This window comes from Myotis brandtii, unplaced genomic scaffold (genome assembly GCF_000412655.1).
Source record: "Myotis brandtii unplaced genomic scaffold, ASM41265v1 scaffold105, whole genome shotgun sequence".
In the NCBI taxonomy this organism is placed as follows: Eukaryota; Metazoa; Chordata; class Mammalia; order Chiroptera; family Vespertilionidae; genus Myotis; species Myotis brandtii.
The window spans coordinates 5,757,057-5,777,557 of record NW_005353538.1 but is presented as its reverse complement, the minus strand read 5'-3'; the positions used below and the strand labels follow the sequence as shown (position 1 = coordinate 5,777,557).

At 50.1% G+C, this 20,501-nt stretch overlaps 1 protein-coding gene across 1 annotated transcript in view; it reads left to right on the top strand.

Moving 5' to 3' along the window:
* The window catches only part of HTR3A (5-hydroxytryptamine (serotonin) receptor 3A, ionotropic), a 70,390-nt gene that overhangs the window by 20,302 nt on the left and 29,587 nt on the right, over positions 1–20,501 (top strand). The window contains exons 3-5 of the mRNA XM_014540066.1: positions 889–933; positions 1,256–1,365; positions 2,004–2,173. Of these exons, the coding sequence (XP_014395552.1) occupies positions 889–933; positions 1,256–1,365; positions 2,004–2,173 (325 nt within the window). The remainder of the gene's footprint in view (positions 1–888; positions 934–1,255; positions 1,366–2,003; positions 2,174–20,501) is intronic.

Here is a 20,501-nt window from a genome sequence, read left to right as displayed (position 1 = left end):
TTTTACTTCTTGATGATGTCCTTTAAAATGCAAAAGCTTTTATTTTTGATAAAGTCTCATTTATTTTTTCTTTTGTTGTTTGTTCTTGTGGTGTCATATCTAAGAAGCCATTGCCTAATTCAGAGTCATGAAAGACTACTCCTGTGTTTTCTCTAAAGGTTTAATAGTTTTAGCTTTTAAATTAAGATTTATGATTCATTTCAAGTTCATTTTTATATGGTATAAAACTTTTAAATCTCTTAGGACATAGTAGTTTTAGACTGTTTTTTTTTTTTACTAGATTAGATATGAAAATCAGTAAGGAGGTTTTGTTTTGGTTGTTCTTTTTGGGGGTCTATTAAAAAATCACTGACTCATTGCAGACATGGGAAATCATCTATTTATATCATCAAAAATACCTCATTTGCATATGCTCATTTAGTCTATTTATAAGAATGGAAATCCAAACATAAGGTAACTGAGGAATGGCTGCCAATAGTGACTGAGATCACAGGCATTGAAAGGCATGAATAATATCTTGATTACAAATATAAGCTTGGTCTCATCCTTTTAGCCCAGAACTTACCACGACTACATATCGTTTTTTTAGTCTGATTAATGGCAGAGTAACTAATTAGAGTGGGAAAGAGATTAGCAAATCATTCAAGATGTCAAGTGCAGTCAAAGTGCCATTTTGTCATAGACAATATAGTAAAGCTCACAGTGACAGGTGTATGTAATAAATAGGAACTGAAAATACTCCGATCTTGAAGAGTCAAGATAATGTTTCTAAAATCAGCGTTATTTATTTACATTTGATTTTCTTCCTCTGAATTGTCGTATTGTTGAACTGGGCTTTGATTTGCTGACATGCTAATATTTGGTGTGTATTTTCTTTGTGCTTTGCAGGATGCACAGAACCAAAAATTAAAGACAAATGTCTGGTACAGTGAGGTAAAGGACTGTTTCCTTCTGTGCATGCTGCCCTCCCGATCTTGACCTGTTGAAACATGTTATTACTCTGAGGAATAGACATTATCTCTGTGTTTACAGTTCCTTAGATTTGCAGCAAACCTAACTTGTTAGAATCCATGTAAGTGGAGGCCATGTTTCCTGGTTGAGGCTACCATCTTTTGGTGTTGGATGGGAAGTCCTCTGCCCTAACAGTACCAACAGGCTGATCCGTTGGGTTATTTCTCCAAATCTCTTTTCAGTTCTTTGGTAAGGTTGATATTGCCCCTTTTTGATAAGTTTCCTTTCTGGCTACTCCTAACAGGTTTGGAATGATGAATTTTTATCATGGAACTCCAGCATGTTTGATGATATTAGCCAGATCTCCCTACCTCTAAGTGCCATCTGGGCCCCTGATATCATCATTAATGAATTGTAAGTGCCTTGGATATATTTCTGTGGGGTATAGACGTCTTAGAATATTCAGGATAGTTTCTGCTTACATTCACTCATTGTTGCTATTTTTTGTTTCTCAACTTAAAGACCAGCATATTGTTGGGAATATTCAGGTTAAAAGTACCATAAGTTGACATTGTTTTACAGCGGTTCTCAACCCATGGGTCGCTATCCCTTTGGCGGTCAAACGACCCTTTCACAGGGGTCACCTAAGACCATCCTGCATATCAGATATTTACATTACGATTCATAACAGTAGCAACATTACAGTTATGAAGTAGCAACGAAAATAATTTTATGGTTGGGTCACAACATGAAGAACTGTACTTAAAGGGCCAGAAGGTTGAGAACCACAGGTTTAAGATATGGATTTGGTTGATAATGCTTGAGGTTACTTATGGAGTGTGTTTGTATCGTAACAGTAGCGAGTTAATTTATGAGGTGTCATTGCTGAATCCATCTTTGCTAGGGTGAATCATCTCGGGGAAAGTGACCCTGTCCTTGCGCTTCTAGGTTAGTCCTGGGTGTCGTCGTCACCACCATCTCACAATCATTTCTGCGCATTGGAATGACTAAAGCTCTCTCTCTAACAACAAATTCTCTTGCGTTTCATACAGCGTGGACATTGAAAGACTCCCTGAACTTCACTATGTGTATGTGAACTCATCCGGGACCATTAGGAACTCTAAGTCCATCCAGGTGGTCTCTGCCTGCAGTTTAGAGACATACGCTTTTCCATTTGATATCCAGAATTGCAGCCTAACCTTCAACAGCATTCTGCACACAGGTAAGCCAGGAGGGGTACAGCCTTCTCGGGGGGAACATGCCTGTGCTGGCTTGTTGGCACACACCGGTGTAATGATATTATGCCACTCTTCAGGTCCATTTCATTCTTGCACATAATTAACGTTTTGCAAACCTAAATTTCTTCCTGCCGTTATTTGGCTCGTGCTGTAATTCAGACCAAGTGCGGCGCTGGGCCCAGACGCACAGCCCAGTGGCCGCTCTTTGTTTGGGAAGACAATATTAGCCTTCTATTGCCACTGGGAATGGTATAGAAGTCACAGGGGCAGCTCCATCACTGTATGGATAGTGGGATCCAAGCCCTAAATTCATAGATGCTTTTTCCATGGCTGGAAAGATTTTATCCCATACCTCTACCCCTAATTCAACACGGTTATATCAACTCCATCTCAATAAGGCTGGACACGGCGGGCAGGAGTGAAAGGAAGGATTTTGTGTTGGTGCCCACTGTTTCTGTTCTTCTCAGTGGAAGATGTAGACCTGGCCTTCCTGCGGAGCAGGGAAGACGTTAAGCACGACAGAAAAGCATTTTCCAATGACAGTGAGTGGGAGCTTCTTTCTGTGTCCTCCGCCTACAGCATCCTGCAGAGCAGCGCTGGAGATTTCGCGCAGATTCAGTTTCACGTAGGTCCTTCCCTTCCTGTCGCCGCCGCCCACTTCTCCACACTCTTTGGCCTTCTCTGCGGGGCGGAGGGGTCTCTACTCTGTTGCTTATTCTCATTATCATTCGGGACCAGCCGATTCAGCCGGCTCTGGACGTCCACTGGCTTTCAGCGTTTCAGAGGCCAGAGGGGCAGGCGCAGACCCCGGGCTCCTGCTGTAGCCATTCCCCACGTGACTATAAAGAGAGTGGTTTTCAGACTCCAGAGACATGAGCCACCACAGCAGGCGCTCAGGCCTGTTAGTTCACACCAACACCGCCACCTACAATCCCCACGGAGAGGAACCAAAGAAAACCCACGCACAACAACCAATTGGGAGAGAGTGCCTCTTCAGCGCTATTGTCCTGTTTTTAGTCGAGTAAATTATTAATTAATTCCAGATGCAGGTGCATAAAATTACCATATTATTAACTTGGATATCTGGAGGGATTAGCTAACAAATCACCTGCAGGATCCGCAGAGACCGCTGGTGGTTTCCGGATCAGAGAGAACAACTGCCCTAAAAGGGTGTGATGAAAACCCGAACTGCTCAGACGTGCCACCCTGAATGCTCTTGGTTGCCTTGTTCACAGAGAAATTTGTACAGCAGGGCTGAGGGGGGCGGGGGGTAAGGGTGGGGGTGCAGTACAGTGCAGCCTGCTGCTCTGCACTCCAGAGAGCCATTCTCTCCTCCCTGGCCCTTCTGGCAAACCATCCTGAGTGTGAGCAAAAGCAAGTCCATGCAACCGATAGACTCACATCGTTAGTATTCAGCTCTGCTTTCCTGCACAGAGTCAGCCAGTGGTGGTGCAGTTTGGGGAGTGGTAGGAGGGGGCCTCCTTTATGTCAGGTAAGGGATTCCATTGAAAAATAGAGACTACAGACAGACCAGGGTACACAAGATGAATTGTCCTGGAAACAAGCCTTTTGGATAAGAAGGAAAATTCAGACCAGACGAAGGTGCTATGGTTACAATGGATAATTGCGTGTTAAGGGATTGCGGCTGTGAAAGGAGCTGTTATTGGGGGCACAGATGCCCCTGCATTGGTGGAAAGGTGTCAGCAGCTCTCAAGGAAAGCTCTTGTCAAGTTAGACCCTCTAGAGACAGCTGTTGTGTGAACCTGGCCCATGTTTAACCCTGGGCACTGGCTGATCGCAACTCGTACCTTCCAGTGGTGGGGTCTGGGTTCTTGCCTATTCTGCTTGGTTTTTAGCAAAGCCTGCATTGTGGCTCTTTTGTCCACTTTTTTTTTTAGCGAGGGAAAGGGAGTGGAGAAAAGAAAGCTTTTTTAATTTCAATGAGTTTCTTGGCTCAGAGTAAACACCTCATTAATTTTAAAGATATCAGCCCGCAAACATTATTAATGCAGCCGAATAATGGAGAACATTAAAGGGAAATGTGAGGGAGCAGCACATGCAAGGTGGGACACAGGCACCTACCAAGCACCCCGCGAACGCTGCACACGCCATTACCTACACTGCACGGAGAGAGACGAGGGAAAGCAGGAAACGGGTAGGTAAACACACACACTCTCTCCATAGGCAGCCATTATCGGTACACACATGTCACCCTTTGCCCTCAATAGTAATCTGTCATCTCAACCGTGGCTGAGGCCTGTCTGTGCACTACGATGACCGGCGGTGTGAAAGATTGTGTACGGAAGGAGAGGCTTCCGGGTCTCAGGAGCCATGGTCCTGGCACTTTATTCTCCATTCACAGTGTCTATGATGGGTGGGCTGAAGGCGGGCAGAGATAAGGTTTCAGGCTCTGAGAGCTCTGCCCTGAGGCCCTCTGCCCGGGGCCCAAGGTGGGTGATCTAGCGGGGCTGGCGGCCACCCTGGCCCTCCAGAACGGACTAGAGCAAGAATCCTGAGTAGACGCACAGTGATCTGTGGTTGGGCAGGGAGCTAGACTCAGGAGCTTAAAGGAGATTTGGTGACTATCCCAATTCTGTCTCCGTTGGCCTCTGCCAGGCTCCTGCCTCCCCATTTCTGCTCTGTGCACCGTGGCTGGGCTCAGGTGCTATGACTTCCTACTGCGCATCCTACTCTGAATGTAGCAGCTGAGGCACGTGTCCTTCAGCAGCCCGTGGCCAATGATGAGACATTGGGAGCCCAGTTCCATTCAGACATTGGGCTGCTGGGGTCCTGGCAGCAGAGTCACCGCTCTCTGAATCTGATCACCTGCCGTGTCCCAGTCCAGGCAGGGACAGCAGGGGGTTGGGGACAGGTGGGGCAGGCAGGAGCTACAATGATCTGTTCTAAATACATTGTCACCTGGGCCTGAGGTGCACTGTTGCCATCGAAACCAAATCCAATGTTCTGGCTGCCCCGCTAGTTCCAGCGAATGTACAATCATATGTGCCAGCCCTGGGGCACGTACTGCCAAAGCCTGGCGTGGGGCTGCAGCCCCGGGGGGCCCAGAGCACAGCCCCCCTGCCTACGAGGATGTCTGTGAGCAGCCGGCGCCAGAGCCAGCAGCCACCGGAGGGGAGGTTTCTTCCAACACCCCTCGGAGGTGCTAACTCCCAGAAACAGCAGGGCCGGCATTCGGTGTCGGTATGGTGGCGTTTTGGTTTTGTTTTTTAAAGAATGAGGGTAGAAGGGGAGGAGGTAGGAATAAAATTTAAGAACTCACGTTGGATAGAAGAGGCTGGACACGGTGGGAACGAAAGTGAGTCCAACCACAGAGCCGCACACTGAGTAAATGCTCATTCAGGCAGGAATGGGGGTCCACAGGGGGCGTCCAGGAAAATGCAGGGGGCCATTTGGGAAAGAAAGGTGCCCCGTCTTCTTTCCTGACATGATTTTTGTTTCTAGTTTAGGATAGAGTTGTTTTGTTCAGATATCTATTGAATGCAGCTCATAAACTTGATAGAAGATCCTTTTGAGCACCACCAGTTCAAGAGTGGGAGAGATGGGGATGGGGGCGGGGAGAGAGAGAGAGAGAGAGAGAGAGAGAGAGAGAGAGAGAGAGAGAGAATATGAATTCAGAGCCCTAGAAGTCTTTCCAGGGTCACTCAGGTAATCCCAGAATCACAGACTCTGCTAATCCCGCTGAGCCATGGTCCAGGTTTGAGAAACTCCCGCTGGGTGGAAGGATCTTACTTAGATGGCAGCCACTTTCCCATTCTTTCTGAATTAGGACTGCGGAGAGGGGCTTGGGAGAAGAGGAAAACGGGCTTCGGTATGAAGCCGGAGCCTGGGCGTCAAAATTCCAACTATGTCATAAAGACGGTCATGCAAAATTGAGTGCTGGTGGGGTCTACCATCACAGAGGCAATTAGAGGCTAACCTTGGGGCCTATTCCATCTCCAAGGAGCTCTCCACACACACATTCTGAATTAGATTGATCTCTTTCATTAACAACAATAGGCTCCAAATACCTTTGTGTACTTATTATTACCTGGCTTTAATGGATAATGAAATTGTGGCATAATATTGCTAACACCTGAAGGGTGTCTAATGGAGAACACAGACTGAAACTAAAGTGCTTTTCCTTCCCTTTCTGTGAAATTTAAAGGCACCAGCTCCCTTAGTCCATTAGAAATGATGGGCTCTAGGTAGGGGCAGCTCCACAGAGAGCAGCGTCTCACTGAGCTGGTGACGTACCTTCCCCCAGAATTAGCAGGGCTGTTGCCTCTGGTGTACCCGAGGAGAGGTAGCCCTCAGAGGGCTGACCTCAGCTGCAGAGCCCCCATTTGGGCTACTCCCAGGATCCCACCCCATTGAACTAAACATAGAATTATTAATTGACTACAATGCAACTCAACAAACATCTTTTGAGCTCTTCTCTGTGCCAGGCTCAATGGTAAGCACCGAGGACACAAACATGAATAAAACAAGGCTCCTGGGACCTGTCATAGACCTCACGATCGCCCAGGGAGACATACTAACAATAACCACAGAAGTGAGCATTTACTCTGTGTCAGGCACCGTTTCACAAGTTTGTACATGTAACCCTCACACCTCTATGAGATAGGTGCTCTAAGTGTCTGTGTTTTTACAAATGGATGAGCTGGGCTGCAGAGAAGTTAAGTAATTTACCAAGGTAATGGGGTGACTAGTGGAGCCTGGGCTTGAGCCCAGGCAATCTAACACGAGAAACTATGCCTAGTCCTATGTGATGATGATACAATTAAACATGATGCAGCATATTCCAGTCCATTCTTTGGCATGTGTCCACTGTGTGTTACTGGGCAAGTCACCCGTATTAGTTTCCTAGAGCTGCCATAACACAGTACCACAAACTGTGTGACTTAAAACAACAGAGCTGATTCGTCTCCTAGTTCTGGAAGCCAGAGCCTGAAATCAAGGTGTCAGCAGGGTTGGTTCCTTCTGGGCTCCAAGGGAGAATCGGTCCCGTGCCTCTCTCCTGGTTTCTGCTGTTGCCGGCAGTCTGCAGCATTCCTTGGCTCACAGATGTAGCACTCCAATCTCTGCCTTCATCTTGACATGGCCTTCTCCTTTTTGTGTCTCTTCTTCCTAAAAGGATACTAGTCATATTGGATGAAGGGCGCATCTTCCCCAGTGCAACCTCTTAACTAATTACCATTTCCAAGTTCGGTGACTAGTCATATTGGATGAAGGGCGCATCTTCCCCAGTGCGACCTCCTCTTAACTAATTACCATTTCCAAGTTCGGTGGCTTGATGAACTTCCAGGAGGGCATGGATTCTTGGACTCATTATTCAACGCACTGCCGTCTGTCACCCTCTGGCTCCTGAAAATTTGTGTCTGTCCCAAAATACATTCACCATGTCCCAGCACCCCCAAACATCTTACCCCACGCCTGCTCCAACTCTAAGACCAAAATATCATCTTAATATAAACTCAAAAGAACCCAAATCTCACCATCTAAAGCAGGCACAGACTCTGGGCATGGTCCATTCCTCTCCCTCTGTAGACTTGGGAAACATCTAACCGCCAGAGTCTGGTTCCTGACCCCATAAGATGGGGAAGTTTCCTATTAACAGTCCTGACTCCAATATTTAGGATAGAGTCTAACACTGTTTATGCTCAATTAATGTCTCTTGGACAAGGGAATAAAGGGCTTTGAGGATCAAAAGAGAAAAAAAAACACATTTCTGAAAACTGGGTGATAAGATTAATATTTCTTTAGGCTAATCCTCGGCTTGTAGAGAAAATTAGCCTACATAGGTAACATTGCCCCTAAATCAACTCAGAGGAAAAGGCAGCTCCTTTGCTCTTGAAGCAAATCCAAACTATAGGCATTATTTTGTCTTTGGAACGGGAGCATCCTTGCTAAAGGTAGGAAGATGGATGAGGTCATTGTGGAGGGCCTGTCTAGATTCACAATTTTATAAGCCAAACACAGACAGGAGCGGTTTCTGCTCTATGTTACATCATAGCTGTCTCTTTCTGTGCCCACCGTTTTCCTTCTGCTTTCAGCTACTGTTGGCCCAGAGAGGAATACCCTCCCGACAGGACTGGCTACAGAATTTGTGTGGCCTTAGTGCAAAGTGAAAAGGCAGGGCCCCTTGTTCAAAAATTACTACGATTTTAAAATGGCACCAGCAGAGCATTAACAAAGTGCACGGGCTCCATGCCCCAAGAGCCGGCCTGCCTCCCGACCTCTTAGCTCTTGCCACAGCTCTCCCCGGCAACTGCACCTTCCTGGAACCAGGGGCCGGAGGAGCCACGCTGCCATCCTTGGGTCTGGCCCTGGTTTACCCTCATTCCCTGCAGCCGCCTCTAGCTGGAGAGCTCCTGCTTTTACACAGGAACTCCACTGAAGGAGTTCTACGGTAATCTCAACTGCACCCAAGATGTTCAGCAAGGCTACAGTAAACTGCTCTTTTAGAAAGGGAAAGCAGCCCGGCCGGTGTGGCTCAATGGTTGAGCACTTACCTATGAACCAGGAGATCATGATTCAATTCCCGGTCAGGGCACATGCCAGGGTTGCGGGGCTCTATCCCCAGTGTGGGTGGGGTGTGCAAGAGGCAGCCAACCAATTATTCTCTCTCATCATTGATGTTTCTATATCTCTCTCCCTCTCCCTTCATCTCTGAAATAAATATTTTAAAAAGGGAAAATCAAGCATGGAGAGGTTAAATACCTCACCCGGGACCACTAAAACCAGCACATGTAGGACCTGGGGCCGAGGGCTCTGCAGCCCTGTTCCCTGAACTACGTCTGGACTCTCTGCTTAACCAGTGTGCCACCTATACTTTTCTTTTCACCCTTCATGTAACATCCACCATGAAGTCTCTAGGGCAGTGGTTCTCAACCTTCTGGCCCTTTAAATACAGTTCCTCATGTTGTGACCCAACCATAAAATTATTTTCGTTGCTACTTCATAACTGTAATGTTGCTACTGTTATGAATTGTAATGTAAATATCTGATATGCAGGATGGTCTTAGGCGACCCCTGTGAAAGGGTCGTTTGACTGCCAAAGGGGTCGCAACCCAGAGGTTGAGAACCGCTGCTCTAGGGGGTCTTCTGCTTCTACCCACCAGAGACAGCAGGCTTGGTCACCTCCCAACCATATGTCCAGATCACCAGTGGTCTAGCCTGGGCCCACACTGCAGGACCCCATGGACTCTGCCCATTGGGCACCCTGCTCACTGCCCCATCTAACCACAGTCAGGCGCAGCGTGATGACGGGAGCTAGGGGGGTGCAGGTTGACGACAGTTCATTTTGTTGTTGTTTTGCTGTTGATTGCACTTTGGTACAAATGTGTTTTAACCAAATTATTGCAAAGCAGTGAGTGTTGCTCTGGTTTAGGTATCTGCAGCCAATTATGTTTAATGTGAAAGACAACAGCCAGACTGCAATTCGCCAAACACTCGGGCCTGTCAAGCACCACTGAGACGGAATATGCTCTCAGACCCAATGGCGGGCTGGAGGGGGAGGGTCCCCGCTCTCATCAGCAAGGTGCTGTCTGGCCTCACCCAGGCAAGCTCTTGCCCTGCCACTGTCTGCGCCATCCCTGGCCCCTAACTTGGCTTATTTCTCTGCGGTTCTCTTCCAGAACAGGAGAAAGAGAGGGGGGGAGAAGAACCCTGAACTCAACTCAGAGGTCTGGCCAGATCAAGAGTTGTAGCTACACTGTATGAAAAAGAACCCTGGGCTTGGAATTGGGAGACATCGGGGCTCTTCCCAGCTCTGCCACCAACTCACCTCACTGAGGGGCCGAGCTTCATTTGTTAAAATCTATAAAGCAGGCCTATTAGGTTACCTGCCAGCAAGCTCGCAGCGAGGATTAAATAAACCACACCACGTGCCTAAGACCACCCACCAAGCACACCCTCTGACACGTGGAAAACCTTCTATTGCTTTGAGAATCAGAGAAACGGGAAATTTCAGACACTGTTGTTTTTTTCCAAACCCCAACAGTAAAGTCCCAAACCATTCATTTGATCAGCAAGCACTCATGGAATACCTGCTACAAAATAGGCGTTCCTTTAGGCGCTGTGCGAGATTTAACAGGTTGCTGTTTTCACCCTCAAAGGGTCCACCGTCTGGTGAGGAAAGCAGTCCTTCATTCCCTGGTTTCTCTCAAGGGAGGAGACTAGTTTGTGTTTATTAAAGACAATTCCCGTCACCATCCCAGAGAAATGAAAAAAAATGGCAACAACAATCATAGTGATTTTATGAGACTCAGATTTCCAGCTACAAAACCCACTCAGCACCCTGCATGCTGCCCCGCTGCAGGCCTCGCTGGGCCTCTTCAGTCGGCCTGTGGCGGGTCCCCTCCTGCCGCTGCTCCCTGCTCCCGAGAGCTGTGGCCTGCAGGGACAGGAGCCCTGGCCATGTCTGCAGGCCTCGCTGGGCCTCTTCAGTCGGCCTGTGGCCGGTCCCCTCCTGCCGCTGCTCCCTGCTCCGTGGCCTGCAGGGACGGGAGCCCTGGTCATGCTTGGCCAGTAGGGGCAGAGGCAGAAGATGGGAGTGAGTGGGTCTCTCCATTCTCTTTCTGTGGGGTCGCAGCCAGGCTGGCTTTGTCCCTAAGAGGAAGGCACAACTGTTGCAGTCCTACCCCCACAGCTTCTCTCAGGTCCCTTCAGGCCTGAGGGATGGAACAGCTCACCAGTGCCCCCAGCCCATGGGACATTGCCCTCCTTCCTGTGGCTCTCCTGTGCCCTGCCCGCACCCTGTAAACCGTCTCTTTACTAAACCCTCCTCAGATTTCCCAGTCAGTTATGCTCTGTTCCTGCCCAGACTCCGACGGATACACTCACAGGTGCTAAGAAGCTCGCATTCCAAGTAAGAAGACAGACTAGACCCCATACACACAATATGTTGCATCGTACATGGTTTAAGAGGAAAGATTTTAGTGTAAGCCCTGGTTTTAAACAGTTTCTCACTCACCAGCTATGTGAGCTTACACAAGCAATTTCATCTCTAGGAATCTTGGTTTCCTTGTCTGTAAAACGGAGATAACAATACTCAGCCCTAGAGTTGCTGTGAGGATTGACTAAGATTAAAACATAGGAAACACTTAGTCCAGTGCCTAGCAAACAGCAGGTGGTTCTAAACCACAAAATAGTCTCCTATTTCTAAGTCCTATTTAGGATTTCTTGGCTTTGGTTTTGGCAAATGTTAGTTCATCAGCTTAGACCCTCTTTTCAACAGATTTCTTGTCCCTGTCCAGGTGGTGATTCGCAGGCGCCCGCTGGTCTATGTGGTGAGCCTGCTGATTCCCAGCATCTTCCTCATGCTTGTGGACCTGGGGAGCTTCTACATCCCCCCCACCTGCCGTGCCAGGATTATATTCAAGACCAGCTTGCTGGTGGGCTACACCGTTTTCAGGGTCAACATGTCTGACGAGATGCCACAGAGCGCAGTGAGCACCCCTCTGATCGGTAAGCAGCCTTGGGGTCGCCAGACGTTTGTCTTGCATGACTCCTGGCAAAGATTTGCTGTTGCATTTCAGATCTGGGGAGGGAGAGGCCCCCGAGACTCCAGCTAACCCCACCTCCTGGTTCCTTCCCCCAGGCGTCTTCTTCACCGTCTGCATGGCCTTCTTGGTTCTCAGCTTGTGTAAATCCATCTTGTTGGTCAAATTCCTTCACGATCAGCAGCACAGCGGGCAGGAGCGGCCCCTCTTAGGCCTTGGAGGGGACACTGATGCTGATGGGCTTATAATGGATCGCAGGACCCAGCTTGTTGGGGTGACAGGTTTGTGAGAAGCTTTGAGGTCCCTACTCTCAGCACCCGTTCCCACTGATGGAGCACCGGGCTGCGTGAAAAGTCTGAAACATCTGCTCGTCGGCCTCTGTGCCGCATTTTACATGGCCCTTCTGGGGACTGAAGGCCACCAACTCCTGCTGGCTTCCCAGAAAGTCTCATTTCAGCTTGGAGGTCAGGTCCTCAATTCCCTTAGCTTGTTTTATTTCCTAGGTGCTGTGTGCACACGCACATGCGCGCACACACGCGCACACGCGCTCGCACACACACACACACACACACACACACACACACACACACTGTGTAGGTGTAGCTTTGGATTGCAGTTGCTTAATGTGCAAAGGTTTAAAAATCATCTCTGCCACAAAGCTCTGCCTGGGTCAACATGGGCTGGCCCCAGCTCAGAAAGTCTCCTGGATGGGTCTAGCCTGGACACCCCACATAGATATGCTCTCTGGGGCTCCCTTCAGCAATTTCATCTCTAGGAACCTGGGGCTCCTTGTCTATAAAAATGGAGATAAGAATACCCAGCCCTAGAGTTGCTGTGAGGATTGACTAAGACAAAACATAGGAAACACAGTCGGGTGCCTAGCAAACAGCAGTGGTAAGGAAATGGTAGCTTCTTCTACTAGTTATTATAATTATTAGTAATATTGGTATTAGTTCTATGTAAAAACTTAAAGGGTTTTTTCTTCATTCTAAACCCTTCAGCAGGTGGGAAGAGAGTCCCCAACCCCAACTCAGCCCACTGCCCAGTTTCGCCTACAACCTTTCTTGAAGGGTGAGGCCATCAGCCTCAGTGGGAAGTCCACGGGGCCTTGGCCGTCCCTGGTTGACTGGAGTGTTCTCCTCTCTCACGCAGAGTCCCCTGTCTGTCGAGAGCACCAGGCCCCCTCAGGGACCCTGAAGGAAGTCTTGTCCCAGCTTCAGTCCATCAGCAACTACTTCCAAGCCCAGGACCAGGCAGCCCAGCAGGAGGTCGGGTGGCTGGCCCTCCTGGAACGCGTTGACCGCCTGCTCTTTCAAGGCCACCTTGTGATGTTGGGACTCTACGCCATCACGCTGTGCTCCCTCTGGGCGCTGTGGAGCCGCCTGTGAAGACGGGTTGGGCTGGTCTCCATCAATGTGCTCTCGCAGCAGGTGGAGGCTGAAAATTTTGTGGGGAGATTAGAGGAGAGGAATGGTGGGTTAAAAGCTCTCCAGCCCCTGTTGCCTCTTTTCATTCAGTCCAGGTATGCACACCTAATGAGAGATTAAATGACCCAGGAGTAATGTAGTCATGATGAAAATGCATAAACAGTTTGGGGCATACAGGGAAAGTTAGCAATCTCTTTCAGAAAATCCCTAAGTACATCCAGCATGCATGTATGTTTCAGCAGGTTTATTTAAGTGTAAGATCCTTCCATCTCTCAGCCCTGTCTTGGTCACTTATATAGTCATTCAACAAAACCTTTATCGGGCGTCAAATAAATTCTAGGCATTGTGTTAAGCACACCAGAAAATATAAAACTAGTTAGTCACAGCTCATCCTTCCCTTGACTGGATTCCTGAGGTCAACCTTGCATCGACCTTCAGTTCCCTTAAGTCCAGACATCTCCCTGCCCTGTTCCCTGGCTCACACTCCATCTCGGCAGCCCGAGCCTCTCCACCATGCCTGTATCCTGAAGCTCTTGTTCCGCTGTGAGTCCATCTTCCTCTGCTGCCTCAGCAGCCAGTGCATCACTGTTGGAGGGAAGCCAGGTGCCAAGGCTTCCAGGGCAGTCGAGGTCCACACAGCCAGCGCACACCACGTGCAAGGCACTGAGCTGGGGGACAGGCTCAATGCATGGCCCTTGGGTTCAAGGAATTTATAATCTATCCTGCTCCAGTCTGCGTGGGCCGCCATAACAAAATGCCACAGGCTGGGTGGTTTAAATCAAGATTTATTTTCTCACAGCTCTGGAGGCTGGAAGCTCAAGATCAAAGTGCTGGCGGAGTTGGTTTCTTCTGAGGGTGCTCTCCTTGGCTTGTAGATGACTGTCTTCTCCATGTATCCTCATGTGGTCTTTTCTCTGTGTGTGTCTGTCCAAACTTCCTCTTCTTATAAGGACACAGTCATATGTGTCCTCATGACCTATTTGACCTCATGTCCTAATGACCTCATTTAACTTTAGTTACCTTTTAAAAGGCCCTATATCCAAATATAGTCATTTTGTAAGATATAACATATACATTTTGGGGAGACACAATTCAGCCCATAACTCTGATGTGATTATGGAGGCTGGCAGGCTTGAGACTCGGGGAGAGTTGTAGTCTGAGTCTAAAGGCAGGGTTTCCTCTCGGGGTAGGTCCGTCTTTTCCTATTAAGGCCTTCAAATGATTAGATTAGATGAGGCCCACTTACTTTCTTGAGGATAATCAGTTTTATTCAAATTCTACTGACTTAAATATTAACCCCATCTAAATAAATAATTTCACAGGAACATCTAGAATGGTACTATGGCCTGGCTAAGTTGACACATAAAATTAACCATCACCACCCCAATGGCTCCTTAGCTTCCTATCTGTGCCCACAGCTCCTCGTCCTGAACAAAGGAGCCCTGATCACCTGGCACCTGGGTACCCAATCCACTTCTGGCTTATACTCTTTCGTAGCCAAATCTGCATTGATTCGCCTATTTTGTGGCAGTTCCAGTGGCTTCATAACCTGAATCGGAAGATTAGAATTCAAGCCTTCCACAAAATTTCCCTCCCCTTACACTTGACTCTCTTCATTTCTCATTGCTTCCGATGACAGTCCTTAGTCCAGCCAAGCGGACCTGCTGGCCACCTTCCTGGGGAGCCTTTACTTCCATCTAAGCCTCTCCCTTCAGTTCACTAACCCGAGTGTCACTGAGAGTCCTGTGCACAGCAGCCTCCTTCCCCCAACCGTTGTCACTTTGTCACCTCATGACCCTGCCCTCTTCTCTATCTTTAGTCTTACATTACCCTTTACCCTCCTCCCTTTACTTCCATCTAAGCCTCTCCCTTCAGTTCACTAACCTGAGTGTCACTGAGAGTCCTGCGCACAGCAGCCTCCTTCCCCCAACCGTTGTCACGTTGTCACCTCATGACCCTGCCCTCTTCTCTATCTTCAGTCTTACATTACCCTTTACCCTCCTCCCTTTGAATGTTGTGTGTGTGTGTGTGTGTGTGTGTGTGTGTGTGTGTGTACGTCACTTGTCAAATAGATCACACATTCCTAGGGCAGTAATCCTGTTTTCTTATTTCTAGTTTATCCCTCATCTCTGCCCAGGTCCATACCGAGTTTTGCTTATGGCAATTCTGCAATAACTATTACAGAGCAACTCGTTCTAACTCATTGATGATGCACATATTCCCAGCGTGTCTTCCCAAGTCTGAGGGGCAGCATCTGCCTAAGGTCCAACACCCAGTCCCTCAGCGTCTCTCACTCCAAGGCAGCCATCGGGAGCTGGTGGGTAGGAGAGCACCGTGGGCTGGATGACAGTCATCACTCCTAACGCTGCCACAGAGGATGCAAAAGTCCAAAGCTGTTTGCTAAAAACTTTTCCAGCACTCAAATTGCCTTTAAAAAAAATCTGCCTCCCTCCTTCCTCCTGCCCCCAAAGAAAAAGAATTTAAATTCAAACAGCCTTTACCTGCATCCTCTCTCTCTCATTACCTCCCAGTTAGTGCTCAATGCCAATTGCCCATGAAATTCCACTGCTGCTGTTAATGAAATGAGGAGCATAAGAAGTTTGTGAACAGGAAGTGTCCATGCAAGCCTCCACCTGTCTCCCTCCCCACTTCCTACTTTGTACCACTGGCTTCCTCTGCCTCGACCTGCTCAGTGAGCCTCTAAGTCGATCCCTCAATCCCCCTTCACTTCCTCCGTTGCTAGAGGAGGAAAAAGCCGGCGGTGAACTCCCCGCTATGGAGTCTCCTTCCTTTCCAGCCGTGTCTTGGAGAAAGCACCTGGTTTTCGTCCTGGCGCCACCACTGTCTACGGGGGGACCTCGAGCTTAGCTTCTCAGAGCTTCAGCTTTAACTACAGTATTTGACATTGGGGCTGCTTATACTTACTCTACCCACATCACAGAATTTTTAAGATCAGAATGAAGCAATGTATTCAACAGCACTTTGAAGAGTAAATAATACACCGCAAAATAAAAATACCTGCTTGCTATGAGCAGATGGGTTCCAGTTTTGAGTCTTTGGTGTGGGCTCCCGTTCCAGCCACCTCTATCAGAACCCAGTTATTGTCTCTGGTACTTCCGAAGTGCTTTATTCCAGGATCCCAAGGTCAAGGCTGAAGCCATCGTATGCCTCCTTGTAGGGAACCTGAGGGGTGGAGGGCTGCCAAAGGGACTTTCTATCCCACTCCCATTACGGCTCCTTCTTTGCTCCCTTCCCAGAGAAGGTCTTTCAAGCCCTGGTCAGTGTGGCTCAGTTGGTTGAGCATCGTCTCATGCACCTACAGGTCACTGGTTTTAATCCTGGTCGGGGCACATGTCCAGGTTTTGGGATCCATCCCCAGTAGGGGACATGCAGGAGGTAGCGGGTCTCTCTCTCTCTCTCTCGCTCTCTCCCTCTCCCTCTCCTTCTCCCTCTCCCTCTCCCTCTCTCTGTCTCCTCTTTCTCTAAACTCAATTAAAAATATTTTTAAAAAGAACATCTCTCAAGTTTTTTATATCAGCCCATAAGAAGCAGCCCTTTAGGAATGAAGACTGGCCGATAAGCTGGGCTCCAGTGTGGCCTCCTCTGCTCATGTCCAAGTGATGTTGATCTCAACATGGCAAGCAGGCCCAGGGCCAGCTCTACCTCTGGAAGCAATGTCATTACTAACAAGTGGCACCTGGCCGGCGTGGCTCAGTGGTTGAGCATCAACTATGAACAGGAGGTCACAGTTCGATTCCTATTCAGGGCACATGCCCGGGTTGTGGGCTCAATCCCCAGTGTGGGGCGTGCAGAAAGCAGGGGATCAATGATTATCTCTCATCACTGATGTTCCTATCTCTCTCTCCCTTTCCCTTTCTCTCTGAAATCAACTTTATATATATATAAAGACAAGTGTCACAGAAGACCTCCTCCCGGGATGGTTCCCTCCACCATGGGAGGAAGATGGGGTGCCAGGAGCCCTATTTACAGAGCAGCCTTAGCTCAGCCTCTCCAAGTGTTTATAAATCTCATGCTGCCTATTTCATAGGGGGAAGGAAACTGAGGAACAGAGCAAAAATGGGGTTTTCCCAGCTGTGAGTGCTCCTGCCATCTGCTGTTTCCCAGAACCGAAGGTAGTTTCCGCACTCACCAAGAAACCACACTCCGATTCTGGGGACGTTGGCGTCTGGAATAGAGGTAGTTAAGCACAGCCGCCGGCTAGACAGGCAGCCTCTGTTCGTCGTTACGTCTCAGAATAACTGCCGGTGCTGCTCGGTTTCTCGGAGCCTTTGCAGCCTTTTGTGTGGCCATTCATTCGGTGGCAGAGGGTCTCGCTTTCCTCCCAGACACCCCATCTCCTTCCTGGGTTGTGCAGAGGAGAGGAGCTTTAGTGGGCAAGGAGCTGAGCCCTCGCCTCTCCCATGTCCAGGACCCAACCATCTGCGGGGTCTGGCTTTAAGCCTGGACAGGTCAGACCAGGAAGCCAATGAGAGAGCTACCAGCATGAGACCGCCGACAGATAGCCCTCCCCTCCGCACTGGGCTCCCCAGGTCCTCTCACTCCTCAAGGATCTACGCATCCACAAGAGAGGCCAGGAGCAAGGGCTGGAGCTTACAGCTTTGAGGCTGCCCTGCGGCCCTGAGGTGTCTAAAAACTCCAGATCTTGGGTGTGCAGGTAAGGAGTTTCTCCACCAGTTCCTGGACGGTGGATGGTCACCTCGGGGCAGAGGCCTCGGTCTATGTTCCCTCCAGGAAGGCTGTGCCTTTCTCCCTGCAAGTCCAGGCACCTCCCTGCCCCGATCCCTGGCTCACACTCCATCTCAGCAGCCTGAGCCTCTCAACCCTGTTATTTACCTGCCGAGGGAGGCGGTACGAGCTTCATAATTAACGGAGCAACAGCATGGAGGCTCTTATGAGCAGCCAGCCCCCGCACACTCTGGTGTCTGTAATTGAAATGACCCCCCGCCAGCGGTTAGATTGGGGGACTGAGCAGCCCAGTGTGCTGCCCCGGGCCCTCCCCTGTCCTGTCAGGGCGGTGATGTAGTTAAGTTTGTGCTTCATTTGGCAGAGTCTGTAAGTAGGAATCGCAGGGAGGGCCTCCACAGGTGGGGAAGGGACTGCTGGACAGGGGGCAAGCTCTGTGACAGGCCTCAGACTCCAGATCAGGAGGTGGGGGGAGCCCCCTTGGCCTCACTACCCCTCCCCGGCCTAGTGCCAGGCTCCAAAGACCCAGAGTGCTTCCAGGCCCAGGGGGCTCATCAGCCCCTCTTGGTGCCACTAGGGACCAGGCTGCATGCGGACAGCCGGCCCCCGGTCAGACTCCACTCCCGGTCACCCTGCGAACCCTCTCGGGAGCGCTCCAGACCGGGAGCGAGGAAATCGAGGTGCTATTGATAGTCCTTTTTCTTCCCACCTCCCGGCCCAACCTTGGCTCCTCAGCTCCTCCCCACACAAGTTCCTCCTCCACCCCAATCCCACCCTCCTGCTGCCTCTTCCCACCATGTGGCCCTTAAGCTCAAAGACTGAATTTGGTCAAGTTTCACAATAGCCGAAGTTTGCCTACATTTCTGCCTGCTCCCTCCTCTTCCCTGCCTGCGTCCTCCTAGGGACCTATGCCACCACACTGACTGAAGGCCCTCTCACTGCTGTGCTCTGCCTAAGTCTTCCTTCCCCAACACAATGCACAAAACCATCAAAATCCCTCCACTTGCACCGATTCCTAAACAGTCAGCTTTCCTCAATACTAATTGGTGGGAGGGGTCATGCCAGATACTCAGCTGGGCACATGTATCCCCAGAAGGGCACAGCGGTGTGCCAGGTGGTCTCAGGGGGGCACAGCGGTGTGCCAGGTGCTCTCAGAGGGGCACAGAGGTGTGCCAGGTACAGTCAGAGGGACACAGAGGTGTGCCATGTACACGCAGAGGGACACAGAGGTGTGCCATGTACACGCAGAGGGACACAGAGGTGTGCCATGTACACGCAGAGGGACACAGAGGTGTGCCATGTACACGCAGAGGGACACAGAGGTGTGCCATGTACACGCAGAGGGACACAGAGGTGTGCCATGTACACGCAGAGGGACACAGAGGTGTGCCATGTACACGCAGAGGGACACAGAGGTGTGCCATGTACACGCAGAGGGACACAGAGGTGTGCCATGTACACGCAGAGGGACACAGAGGTGTGCCATGTACACGCAGAGGGACACAGAGGTGTGCCATGTACACGCAGAGGGACACAGAGGTGTGCCATGTACACGCAGAGGGACACAGAGGTGTGCCATGTACACGCAGAGGGACACAGAGGTGTGCCATGTACACGCAGAGGGACACAGAGGTGTGCCATGTACACGCAGAGGGACACAGAGGTGTGCCATGTACACGCAGAGGGACACAGAGGTGTGCCATGTACACGCAGAGGGACACAGAGGTGTGCCATGTACACGCAGAGGGACACAGAGGTGTGCCATGTACACGCAGAGGGACACAGAGGTGTGCCATGTACACGCAGAGGGACACAGAGGTGTGCCATGTACACGCAGAGGGACACAGAGGTGTGCCATGTACACGCAGAGGGACACAGAGGTGTGCCATGTACACGCAGAGGGACACAGAGGTGTGCCATGTACACGCAGAGGGACACAGAGGTGTGCCATGTACACGCAGAGGGACACAGAGGTGTGCCATGTACACGCAGAGGGACACAGAGGTGTGCCATGTACACGCAGAGGGACACAGAGGTGTGCCATGTACACGCAGAGGGACACAGAGGTGTGCCATGTACACGCAGAGGGACACAGAGGTGTGCCATGTACACGCAGAGGGACACAGAGGTGTGCCATGTACACGCAGAGGGACACAGAGGTGTGCCATGTACACGCAGAGGGACACAGAGGTGTGCCATGTACACGCAGAGGGACACAGAGGTGTGCCATGTACACGCAGAGGGACACAGAGGTGTGCCATGTACACGCAGAGGGACACAGAGGTGTGCCATGTACACGCAGAGGGACACAGAGGTGTGCCATGTACACGCAGAGGGACACAGAGGTGTGCCATGTACACGCAGAGGGACACAGAGGTGTGCCATGTACACGCAGAGGGACACAGAGGTGTGCCATGTACACGCAGAGGGACACAGAGGTGTGCCATGTACACGCAGAGGGACACAGAGGTGTGCCATGTACACTCAGGGGGGCACAGAGGTGTGCCATATACACTCAGGGGGGCACAGAGGTGTACCATGTACACTCAGGGGGGCACAGAGGTGTGCCAACACTCAGGGGGGGGGCACAGAGGTGTGCCATGTACACTCAGGGGGACACAGAGGTGTGCCATGTACACTCAGGGGGGCACAGAGGTGTGCCATGTACACTCAGGGGG